Source organism: Etheostoma spectabile, unplaced genomic scaffold, assembly GCF_008692095.1.
Source record: "Etheostoma spectabile isolate EspeVRDwgs_2016 unplaced genomic scaffold, UIUC_Espe_1.0 scaffold00003520, whole genome shotgun sequence".
NCBI lineage: Eukaryota > Metazoa > Chordata > Actinopteri > Perciformes > Percidae > Etheostoma > Etheostoma spectabile.
The window spans coordinates 16,448-28,929 of NW_022603039.1; the positions used below are offsets into that span (position 1 = coordinate 16,448).

General features: G+C 43.0%; 1 protein-coding gene and 1 long non-coding RNA gene across 2 annotated transcripts; both read right to left on the reverse strand.

Annotated features, from left to right (window-relative positions):
* Positions 1–210: 210 nt before the first annotated feature.
* LOC116676615 (uncharacterized) lies at positions 211–7,858 on the reverse strand. Its single transcript, XR_004328789.1, has 3 exons — positions 7,849–7,858; positions 4,932–4,942; positions 211–290 (listed from the first exon to the last, which is right to left on the reverse strand). It is a non-coding gene; the product is annotated as an uncharacterized LOC116676615 (long non-coding RNA).
* On the reverse strand, positions 1,383–2,718 carry LOC116676614 (trace amine-associated receptor 13c-like). The gene is made up of 2 exons (XM_032507603.1): positions 2,546–2,718; positions 1,383–2,199 (listed from the first exon to the last, which is right to left on the reverse strand). The coding sequence occupies exons 1-2, from the start codon at positions 2,716–2,718 to the stop codon at positions 1,383–1,385; spliced, it is 990 nt and encodes a 329-aa protein (XP_032363494.1).
* Positions 7,859–12,482: the final 4,624 nt, after the last annotated feature.

Below are 12,482 nucleotides of genomic sequence, written 5' to 3' on the forward strand. Positions count from 1 at the left end.
ACACAATGTCACTGAGCACTTCGTACTGTGGATTCTTCAAGACACGTGATAAGTTCCAGAATGGGAACATTTGTACTTTTTAGGGACACATTTGACACCTGTCTATAGACTAATTTGATCCTACAGTGTTGTTACGTTGCACTTGCTTGTGGATCACTACAAAAAATAATGCAAAGTCATTATCTTAAAATAAAAGAGATAGCGTCTCTTGCATTGTATACATTATGAACAGGTAACTAAGTGGTCTTGAAGAAGATTCTATTGTGTCTTTCATTTGGACTCGGTCCTGACTAGTCCTGGTCTTGAACTTGAAAAAGGTTGACTTGAATACACCACTGTTCATCTTCTAATCTCAACTGCTTTACTTCATTTCTATCCTGAAAAATACAAGTCCACAGCTCCATCTTCTGGCGAGTCAGCAGAGAGTAATAACTGGGGCAGTTTAAGTTTGCAGATAATGTAGCTGAACAAAAACAACAATAAAAAGAGACAATATTACATTGTGAATATGTTTGTTTATCATTATATGCCACTTTACAACAAATCTCTATGCTATGTAACATTAAATAAATGACAATTCTGATGATTTTCTAATAAAACTGATTCAAAATTGCAATCCATTACTCTTTACATGATTTGTTAAACTTGAACTTTCTCTGTCCAATGATTACATGTTTCTCTGGAAATGTGACTTCAATGATCTGATGAATCGTAGATAATCTTGTCTTTTTAAATAATCTATTATTTTGTTTCTCCCAACAGGTCTTCATAGTGCTTCACATAATTATGTCATAAAGACAATATACTGTACGTTAAACTGGGATCACATATGAATGACAATAAATGGAAATGATTACAACAACTTTGTAAAGGGCCCAAGATCTTTTTGTACTAACAGTTTTAAGTGAAACACAACTACAGTTCACACAGCTGATGTTTTTCTATACTTGGTGGGAAAGTGGGGCTGTTCTTTTTTAAAAGTGAAACAGAGGCCGAGCAGGCCTGGGATTTCTGTTTGCAACATAAGCAACATAAATCACAGAGGTGATGCTTTGAGGAAATATAGAGACATAAATACAAAGCTTTCATAGCGCTTTTGTTGTGTTGGGTTGGAATGTTTCATGTCACTAGTGCTTACCAAGAAACAGTATATGGTGCTTATGACTCTTTTTTTTAAATGCAGCAGCATCAGAGAGACACAATACACAACAAGAGAAAACTGAAGAACAGGCCTTTCAATTGTTGATCATACACAATTTAGACCTAAAGACAGGAAAATATATCTTCACTTTCTCTATTTCTTAACTCACACACTGAACAACAGGAACATATAGTCATTTAATCCCTAGACCGAGTCTGATCTCAGTCCCTCCATAGCCTCTCTACATCATGCTGGTCTCACAGGAGCCCGGCTGCAGTATCCGAAGAGTAACTATGAGTTTAACTGCTTTTCTAAACCAGGGGTAAAGGAAGGCATAGATCACAGGGTTGAGGCCAGAGGTAAATTGACACACAAAGAGAACATAGGATGCAGATGAAACATTAACAAAGCTGTCACCTGCAAGAGAAACAGAGTAATATGGGCAAATAAAGATTAGAAACACAACTACCAGAACACCAAGATTCCTGGCTGCTTTCAGCTCAGATTTCTTTGCCTTTGGAGTCACTGACAGCTGGAGTGTGACAGCTGTAAGGTGAGAGCGCATGGCACGAGCCTGAGACACAGCTACGGCAAACACTCTCACATATAGAGCTACGATGACAGTAACTGGAACAATAAAGGACAAAACAAGATCTATTAGTCCTGTGAAATAGTCAATGACCAACACACATTCTCCGTAGCAGGAATTATACCTCCCTGGTTGAGTCAGGTCATCCTTGACAAAGAGAAAGCTGTAGGAAGCAGAATAGAGCCAACACAGAAAAACACTGATTTTAACTCTGTTCATGGTGATTCTGGTGTTGTAATGCAGAGGGTCACAAATAGCCACATAACGGTCAACTGATATGAGCACCATGTCACCTATTGAGGATACAACAATCATGATTGAAAGAGAATTATAAAGAAAACACACAAAGTCACCAAGAAACCAGCAGGATGTTTTTTTGAGGATTTCTCCCGGCATCACCACGAGGCCCACTAGAAAGTCTGAGACAGCTAGAGAGAGGAGGAGGATGTTGGTGGGGGTGTGGAGCTGCCTGCAGGGAAAGAGAAAAGTATCATTAAACCAACAACACTGACAGAACAACCCAAACCAGTATTCAAAATTAAAAATATAAAATCAATATTAGTTAAATATTTTCCAATCCTCCACATCAGAAAGACTAGACAGTTAAAATGACTTGGTTGAGGTCACGGTGGACAGAAAGCAATAATTAATATTGGTAACAGAGTAGACATGAACAACAGTCTTTGGCATCAAAGTCAGACATTTGGAGCAACATTATTCAGACCTAACTCAAAGACAATTCTTCTAAACATACAGCAGCTGTTCACATTTTAAAGTTACAAATCCTGTAGAGAAGCAAAGAAGTTAATATCTGCCTGAAGTGTGAGACTGAGATGATTATGAGCAGATTGAGAGTCACAGTGGTCAGAGAGATGGAGTAGCACACAATGTAAATGAGCAGTGTTTGGGGCCAAGGAGACGAGGGCTTCCTGCAGGAGGTGTTTGGGAACTGTGGAAAGCAGAGCTCGGCTCCGTCCTCAACCTCCATCTGCAGAGGTCTGCAGACAGCTGCAGCTCTGGCAGCTTTCTGAACAAACCTGAGTCATGTAACTGATTTATCCCTCTCTCATTCTCTTCATCCCCTCCTCTTTCTCAGTCCCTGTTTGACTCTGATGCCCCTCCTCCCTGACTCTGCACATCCCACCATCATCTTCATCACTCTCTCTGTAACCCTGCCTTTTTTCGCTGTTTCTCTTCTGTCATTTTCTACCCTTGTTTTCTTTCCTTTGTCCTATTATTAAAATATTTTCAGGTTTCTAAAACAGAAGTTTTGCATTTCCAGCTCTGTCTCTACAGCCATGTGGAGTAAGGTCTGGATACACCACCGATGCATTCTGGGATAGGAGAAAATAACACTCTGGGTTGTTTGCATTTCTTTAACTCAATCACAATTAACTCAGGAGAAGCTAAGATCTGGATGCAGAGACGGTGGTTCTGCTAAATAGTCTCGAGTAGGACCTTGGTTTGGTGAAACATTTGCATCTGGCAAATGAAAACGCCACACACAATAATCAATCAAGTTAAATTACACAATACAGTAACGTGAGCTATTTAAATTAGCTGGACACACGGTTAAACATATTTGGTCTTACCAGAGTACTGCCTTGTGTACTTTTTCCATAGCAATCTCACCAATAGGCCCAGAAAACTCTGCTGGATGACTCGAATCAGCCAGTTAAAGACCAACAATGTTTCCTCTCTAGCATTTAGCTGAGTGAAGCAGCAGTGAAACCATTCCCAATGGTGGCTAAGCTGGTTGTTCTCCCTAGCTGACCAAATATGGTGACTTCTGTCTTCAAAATACCAAGGTAGTGTTGGCCAAAAGGCAAACTGCTAGCTTCAAAACAGCAGTCAAACCAAAGGGATGAATTCACTGACGCTCCGTCCACTATATCAGCCAATCAGGGTCTGGTGCAGAGCTATTGGCAGCTAAGGGCATGGTATAGGTGTGTGTGCCGGACCAGGTATCTTGCTTTCCCCAGGTGCTCAATCATGTCATCAATATGTGGTGTTGGAGAGCAATCAAACTTTGACACAGAGTTCAAGTATCGGAAATTAATACAAAACCGTAATGTGGCATCCTGTTTTGGAACCAACACCACTGGATCACTTTTGCAGCGCTCAATGAACCCCAGAGACAGCATCAGGTCCACTTCTTTTTTCAAGGACCCCAGGAGGCGCTCTGGGATCCTGTAACTCATTTGTTTAACTGGAGCCTCCTCCTTTAACACAATATCATGCTCCGCCATATTTGTGCAACCTGGGTACTCTTGAGATATTTGACAATTACATAAAGCTTTCACCTGATTTATCCATCAGCTGATAGATGGTCCAGGTCAGGTTCTGCTGGGGCTGCTGAGGGCAGATACTGGTCATCTACCACCTCTTCCTCCTCCACAGCTCTGATCTGTAATACCTCTGTCTTCCTCATCCTTTAACTCTTTTAGGAGGGTCACATACAGCACCCTGCTGGAACGTGGTTGGCTTGCAGTAGAAACTTGGTAGGTGGTGGGTCCAAGTTGCTTCTCCACCTCAAAGGGTCCCTGCCATTTTGCCAGCAGTTGGCTGTCACTGGTAGGCAGCACGACTAGGACCTTCTGACCTGGAACAAAGGTTCATGGCCGTGCCGAGTTATCATCACATTCTTTCTGGTACTGCTGGGCCTCCGCCATGGTCTGATTGAACCGTTCTGTCTGTCCATCCGTCTGTTGGTGGTAGGGGGTTGTTCGCACACTGTTGGTGCCAAGCAGTTGGTAAACCTGTTTCAGAAGTTTGGACATAAAGTTAGTGCCTTGGTGAGTTAATATCTCACGAGGGAAACCAACTCTGGAGAAGAACTGGACCAAGGAGAATGCCAAAATCTTTGCTTTGACAGATTTCAAGTAGATTACTCTTCTAGATACTTCTGGGTATCTGTGATCACCAACATTTAGCGGTTTCCATTTTTACTTTTTTCAACTGGACCAACAATATCCATACCAAGACGCTCAAAGGGAGTGCTAACAATGGGGAGGGGTTGGAGTGGAGCTCTACACGGTCCTTTACTTGAAGTCTTCTGGTACTGAGGGTAAGTCCTACAAAACTGGGCAACATCTGCCTGCAAACCAGGCCAGTGAGAGTACCGTCTAACAGGGTCTTCTGCTTGGCCAGCCTAGGGAACATAGTGACCCCAGTACAGTACAGTACAGTGTCTTGGGTCACCTTGGAAACCACTAGTTGCTTAGCTGGTCCATGTTGATGATAGTGAATACCATTCTGAGGTAAATACTCCTCCCCGGAACTGTACTCAAACTCACTCCCCACCTCTCTCTCTTTAGCACTGCCCAATAATGTCACTAGGCTGGAGTCATCGTGTTGCATCTGAACAATGTCTGAGGATATCTTAAACCTGGAGGCAAGTCTGGAGTTACTGCTAATGTGGATTTTATGATAGTGTGCTGGAACCTCTCCTGCCTCTTTGCCTGCGTGACTTCCACATGTTCTCTGCTTGAGTGTCAAGATCTGCATCATAAACCGGCAGGGCACTGAGGGTAACAGAGGGCTCATCTACCAGCTTGGCCTGGGCTCTGGTTACGACAACATTACTCCACGGGTGTCCTTTCCTTCTTGCTGCAACAAACGCTTTAGCCAGTGACGCAGCCTCTGAAGTAGTTCCTGTTCCCTGATCCATACCTGCAGCTCAGAAGATAGCATCGGCAAATACTGCTCCAAGATTATCATTTTATTAACAGCTTTAACAGATTTGATTTTTGGTTGAATCCACATCCCATAAAGCTAATTCAGTCTTACATACAGCTCCTTTGGACTTTCACCAGGATCAATATCTGTTGAACGGAATCTCAGCCTGTAGGTCTCTGGGTTAATGTCATACATCATTAACACAGTCAAAATCATAAGATAGGAATAAGGCACAAGACCCAGTCAGACCTAGGCCACAGACATGCTGCTGCAATCCTCTCAAATGTTGTAAGGAAGTGTTCAATATCATCATGCTCTGTTAATTTCTCTTATCTGGGTTCTGACGGGAACTAAAACTGACCTGATGAGGCAGAGGATGAAACACACTCTTGTGCCAGTTCTGTTGGACTTGGGGCCCAGGTTCATCTGAGTCCAGAGCTGTTGATGTGTTTTCCAGAATTGGGGAAGTGCGAGCTTGCACCTCAAGCTGCAGCAGTTAGACCTGATGTTGTAGTGCCCTAAACCACTGCTCCTGTTGTGCTGACTCCTCCCTCAGCCGAGCGTCACGGGCCTCTTGCTGGCTCATGTGGGCACGAAGACTGCTAGCCAGGTCCACCATCGTTGGATCTCTGCTTTCTTCACCCTCAGTGCCTGTGACTCCTCCTGAAGCTCCAGTGTCAGTGCCATCTGCTTGCTCCTCTTGTCTTTTCTGTTGTTCCTGAGACTCCCCACAATTTCCTCTTCCACTCCATCCTCCACGCTGCATTACTCAAAAAATAAATAGAGGTTGGAAAAAAATACAAAACAAAAATTACAAGGGGTAGACAAAGACATTAAATAGCCAAACCACAATAACTACAACCTACAGTATGTTAAACCAATGTTACCTAATAAGAACTAAGGATAAATCAAATAATAATAACTAACTATAAGTATAAATAGCCAAAAAAGCACACAATTCAAAAATTAAATACTCTGCCACCCCCATGATATACGGAAAACATGGTACAGTCCAATTATCCATTCCCCATTTAAACAGCTTAGAATCAATTGGAGGTCCTTTTGTCTGTCAGCCAACGACGCCCCAGTAGCAACTCCCCAGGAACTGGCAAATTAAAAAGAAAAGGTATTAATTTCACAGAATGTAACTCAAACCTGAAATTAGCTAAACTGACAAAGTTAACTAAATGTGTGCACCCAAATGGAAAACTAAGTCAAATAACTAATAAAACTGTTTGTCGAACTAAAGGCAAGGCAAGGCAGCTTTATTTGTATAGCACATTTCAGCAACCGGGCAATTCAAAGTGCTTTACACAAAATCAGTTAAACAGATAAAACACAAGTATCCTCAAAAAAAAAATTCATAAATTAGATAAAACAAAATTGTAAACTTGAGACTACCTTCACACTAATTAGTCAATGTTAGTGCTACCTTTTGTGATCACCCTCAGTGTCACTACCCTTCACGACTCTATTTTTAGATTTTTAGATTTTTAGCTGCGTCACAGGGCGTCCCCGTGAATCGGCTCTCTGCTCCGATAAAGATACGCCCTAAGTCTTTTTTTTTATGCAAGCCACAGGCCGGTTGAACAGCCGCGAAGGAGAGAAACAGCGAGAGTATCTAGTCAGTTTACCTAAACATCCCCAATATCCTTTAAGTCTCCTCCACAACGCCATGGACAATGAGAACTTCATAATGGAGAGAGGTTCATCTCGGCCTTTATTCACCAGGACAGCTAGAGGAGAGAGAGAGGGGGAAGACATGCAGGACACTTGCTACAGGTTGAGTTAAACCCCGGACTTCTGTATTGAGGAAAAAGCCTCTTTTTATGGTCACGTGCCCAATTAATCTAACCAGGGGTCCCACTAATTAATTTTCAAACAACACATGATCCCCAGTTCCTTGGGAAAAGTCCTGTGTTTGATCCAGCTGTTAGTTTGACACCCCAACCTGCCATCTTTTTCAGAATTTGTCTCTCTTATACTTTGTGAACTTACTTCCTGCACCTTCGGAGGCAGTCCGGCAGCTCTACAACCCTAACTCTCTTTACCTGCTAAATCTACATCCAGCTAGTCTCTAACTTCATCTATTTACAAGGGGGCTGATGATACTGTGAGAGTGAACAAAACGTGAATGTTTTGGGCCTTAAAAACCAAAAACAACTGTGAGTCAAAAACCCTCTCTAGATATTAGAGGAGCTGCAGAGTGGGGAGATAATTCTCTGTGGATTTGGGACTGGCAGCGACCCCTCTCACATTACACACGCTAATTGAATCCCTTTTTGTTATTAAAGATCTAGACAATTTCGATAAAATACATGATTGTACTCATGTTAGACACAATATCAACTGAAAAAACAGTCCTGTTCAGTAATGACTGCATCACTTGTTGATGGGTTCATGCTGACTCTTGTTTGTCTTCACACCTCTAATTGCAGACACCTCATTGGTCGAGATGGCATCACCTGACTAACCCATACAGGTGTGAAAGAACTTCCTGTCCAGAGGGGTTCAGCGCACCGCCTTTAGGAGCCACTAATGGGCTGTAAGACGTTAACAGAGAGGAGGATTAGATCTCCCGGGACCTGACTGTTTGTGTCTGATGATGCCCACTATACACAACAAAGTAAATGATCATTTAGCCCACCAATCCCTGATCTATAGGGAAATGAGTTTGGATCTTCAGTTTTAGCTCTGCTCATTAAGACACCATGCTGTTGCATTCACATGAACTTTGCCTCTTTAAACTTGCTGAAGACTACATTGTGTAATGTAGTTTTTCTTTTTAGTACCATATGGTGGTCAGCAGGGCCTGAAGTAAACTATTTTGGTCACCAGCCACACAAGCTTTTTACCAGCCAATGTTTTTCCTTAAAGGATTTATGAGTATGCTGTCATCAACCAGCCACGAACCTCGCCATTGTCCCCAACTGTCCCGTTTAGTGTGGAAAACGTCTTCTTTTACTTTTCTTTGACTGAGCCTCATCTTTCTGTTGGTTGATTGTTTTATCAGGCCTCTTCACCCCAATGATGTGCCCCCACCTTTTTTATATTATTTTCACAAAGCACTGTAAGATCACATTAGGCCATTTTATTAACTTCATAAACAAGCAACACAGGTGTCACTAAAATAACTGATATGTGCCCATTCTTGAACTTATTACTTGTCTTGAAGAATACTTTCTACAAAGGACTCAGCAGCATGTGCGTCTGTGGCCTAAATGAAAATGAATGATGGCTCCTCATATGATGCAGCCAGGCGTGTACCAGGCGACTAATGGCAATGCCCGGCCAATGAGAATTGAGTGACTCTGTTGTTTGTTGACACTTAGTGTTGTTCTTTTCACATTCAAACCAAGTCTGTCATTTTCTACAATTGGTAACATTTCACGAGTTTGGACGCTAACTTGATGCCATCTGTGAAAAAGCTGAAGGTAAAGAGAGAATGGCTTCTACAAATGGATAATGATCCTAAACCCACCTCAAAATCCACAGTGGATTACATCAAGAGGCGTAAACTGAAGGTTTTGCCATGGCCTTCACAATCTCCTGACCTCAACATAAATGATGGGCGAATGGGCGAAGATACCTCAAACAAGAATTAAAGACTCTTGGCTGGCTACAAGAAGCATTTCCAAGCTGTGATACTTGCCAAAGCGGGGGGGGGGGGGGGGGGCAGTACAAGGTATTAACTCTGCAGGGGGCCCAAACTTTTGCAGACGCCATTTTTTGTTTTCTGTTATTTGGGAAGTGTAAATAATGAAAATGAAATCTAACTTTTTGTGACATATTATACAACTGTCTAGTCTGTCATTTGATGCCTTTTGGACTTTTTCCATCTTTTCTTGGCTTATTTATGCACATTAATACAAATTTTTACCTCGGGTGCCCAAACTTTCGAGCCCCCCTGTAGTTTGAACCTGCCGTTCCATCTCAGTGTCTCGACGGCTGCCTCAGTAGTTTTTATTCTGTTCCATCAGCCCCTCACTTCCCCCGGGCCTGTGCACATCTATTGAACTTTCTAGACATGACACCAGATACCCCCAGATACCCTCGATTCATGTTAAGGCTTTCATTTTTGAAAGAACTTTCAAAAAAACTTTTTTGTTCCCAGTCCATAATTCAGAAATCTCTGCACGTAAGCTGGCAAGACTGAAAGCCAACATTGAATGCCCATGACATCCCTTAGACGGCACTGCATTAAAAACCAGCATCATTACGTAAAGGACATTATTACCACGTGGCTCAGGAACACTTTGGAAATCCATTGTCAGTTAACAGAGTCCATCGCTACATCTACAAGTGCAAGGTAAAACTCTACCATGCAAAGTAATAGACATCTATCAAAAACACCCAGTAATGCCACTGGCTTCTCTGGGCCCGGGCTCATCTGAGATTGACTGACGCAAAGTGGAAAGTGCGCTGTGGTCTGACGAGGCCACATTTTAAATTGTTTTTGGAAATCATGGACATCATGTCCTCCGGGCCAAAGAGATAAAGGAGCATCCATATTGTTATCAGCGCAAAGTTCAAAAGCCAGCATCTGTGATTGTACTGGGTGTGTTATTGCCCATGGCATGGGTAACTTGCACATATGTGAAGGCACCATTAATGCTGAAAGGTGCATGAAGTTTTGGAGTAACTTTGGAGCGAATGTGCTGCCATCCAAGCAATGTCTTTTTCATGGACGTCGCTGCTTAGTTCAGCAAAACAATGCCAAGCCACAATCTGCACATGTTACAACATGACCTTACTTCCTGCTTGTCTCCTATCAAAATAGCTTTGGCCGCTATTCCGTACATTCTGGTACGCTCCGGCTGCACTACAACCCTAACCCTATTACCTGCTAAATCATCCATGTTCACCAGCTCGTCTCTAACTGTGTCTTTGTGCTGAGCAGCACCACACTTTGGTACAGCGGGTATTTAGAGAGTTCTAAAGAAAGGTAGCTCATGAAAACTGTGAGAATGAAGAAATTAGAAACGTGTTGGGCCTTAAAAACACAAAAATCATTGAGTTAAAAACCCGAAGCTGAGAGGATCTGCAGAGTCGGGAGATAATTCTCTGTGGATTTGGGACTGACAGCAACCTATCTGACATCACACATGGTAATTGGATCCCTTTTATTATTAAAGATCTAAAACATTCCGATTGATTAAATTATTGTACTTATGGCAGACACAATATCCACTAAAAACATCACTGTTCAGTAATGATTGCATCAAATGTTGATTTTTTTCATGCTGTTTTCACACCTTTGATTGCAGTGATACCTCATTGGTTGAGATGTCATCATCTTACTACCTCGTACAGGTGTGAACAAACTTCCAGTCCAGAGGGGATCAGTACACCGCCTTTAGGAGCCACTAATGGGCTGCAAAACATCATTCATAGAGAGGCAGAAATCTCACGGGACCTTGTGTGTGACGAGGCTCACTAAACAGGCAAATTAAGTAAATGGTCATTTAATTTCATATTTATTTTAAAATAAGAAAAAACACACCTATCACATCAAATAAACACTTGTATGATGATATATCGAGAGGTCCAGAGCTAGTAGCAAAACTCAAATATTTTTGCCGACTACTTCATCTACTTCTGCACTCCACCAACACATCCCCCCAGCCCCCCCCCCCCATTTTCCCAGGGAGACTGCTGTTTTTCATTGCCCTCTGCTGGTTTCCTCCTGTGGTGAAACCTCTCCTGTATTTCTCCCAATTTATGATACATTTTCACAATTCTTTCCTTTTCATATCAACCTATTTTTGGCACAACACAGCTCTGAGACTCTAAAGGTATACAGTTTCCATCCAGTCCGAGTTCTTTCCTCGCAACTTTCACGCTGCCTGCTCTGGAATTATTGAGTCCTTGTAAATTAGAGTAGTCTAGAACTACACTGTCAAGATAACTTGTTATGACTTTATATTATATGTAAATAAATTTAATAAACTAGGAACACTAGGGACAGCTACCAGAAGACTTACAACTTTAATGACAGGTTGCTCACGTCAGATCTACGTCTTCAAGCTCAGTTGGAGGCTGTGCAGTGACGCTCGGCAATCACCGAAATAAGGCTTCTGATACACTTAATACATTTTAATTAAATTTTATTTATAGTATAAATTCATAACAAGAGGTATCTCGAGACACTTTACAGATAGAGTAGGTCTAGACCACACTCCAGAATTTACAAGGACCCAACAGTTTTAGTAGTTTCCTCCAGAGCAAGCAACAGTGCGACAGTGGCGAGGAAAAACTTCCTTTTAGGCAGAAACTCGGACGACCCAGGCTCTTGGTAGGCGGTGTTGACGGGCCGGTTGGGGTTAATGAAGAGTGGCAATAACAAAATAGAAAAAAATAGTAGTTTGTAGCAGTTCTTTATAGTAGTTCATGGCATAGCAGGGCACTGTTCGGCATTACAAGGCACAGCAGGACGTGGCAGGGCACAGCAGCAGCTTAGACATCATACCCGTCGTTCATAAGCATTCTTTTTCTTCCAACTGGTCTGTCCTTACCCTCATCCTCTCCTCCCCATCATCACACCCCTCCCTTCCCCAACACCCAAATGTTTTTGCTCACGTGTTGACAACTTCTCTCTGGCCTCGGCGACTCCAGTCACTCGGCCCGCTTCGTCAACCTCCATCGCTACCCCCAGCGGCAACAACCACCGGGCCATCAGCACTTCTGGTTTTCCTCAAAGCATCGGCCACGGCCAGTGGCATCCCGCCTGACGTCACGATGCCTCGACAGCCACAGCACGCATCACCAGCTCCAACTGGCGGGGGTCAGGTCATGTTTCCCCATGTGCCTGCTCCCTCTGTCTGTCATGTCTCAGGCGATCTCTGCCTTTTCATCCTCGTGTTTGCAGGCTTCACAAAACCCTGTGCGAATACATCCCTTCATCCCTTCTTCTACCCTTCCTTCGGCCTAGCCTCAGCTGCTCCAGTCACTCAGCCCACTTCGTCAGCCTCCATCGCTACCCCCAGCAGCAACGACCACCGGGCCTCCAGCACTTCCGGGTCCCCCGCCAGCAGGGCCGGCCTGTAGCTTAGGTAGTATAGGCAAATGCTAAGG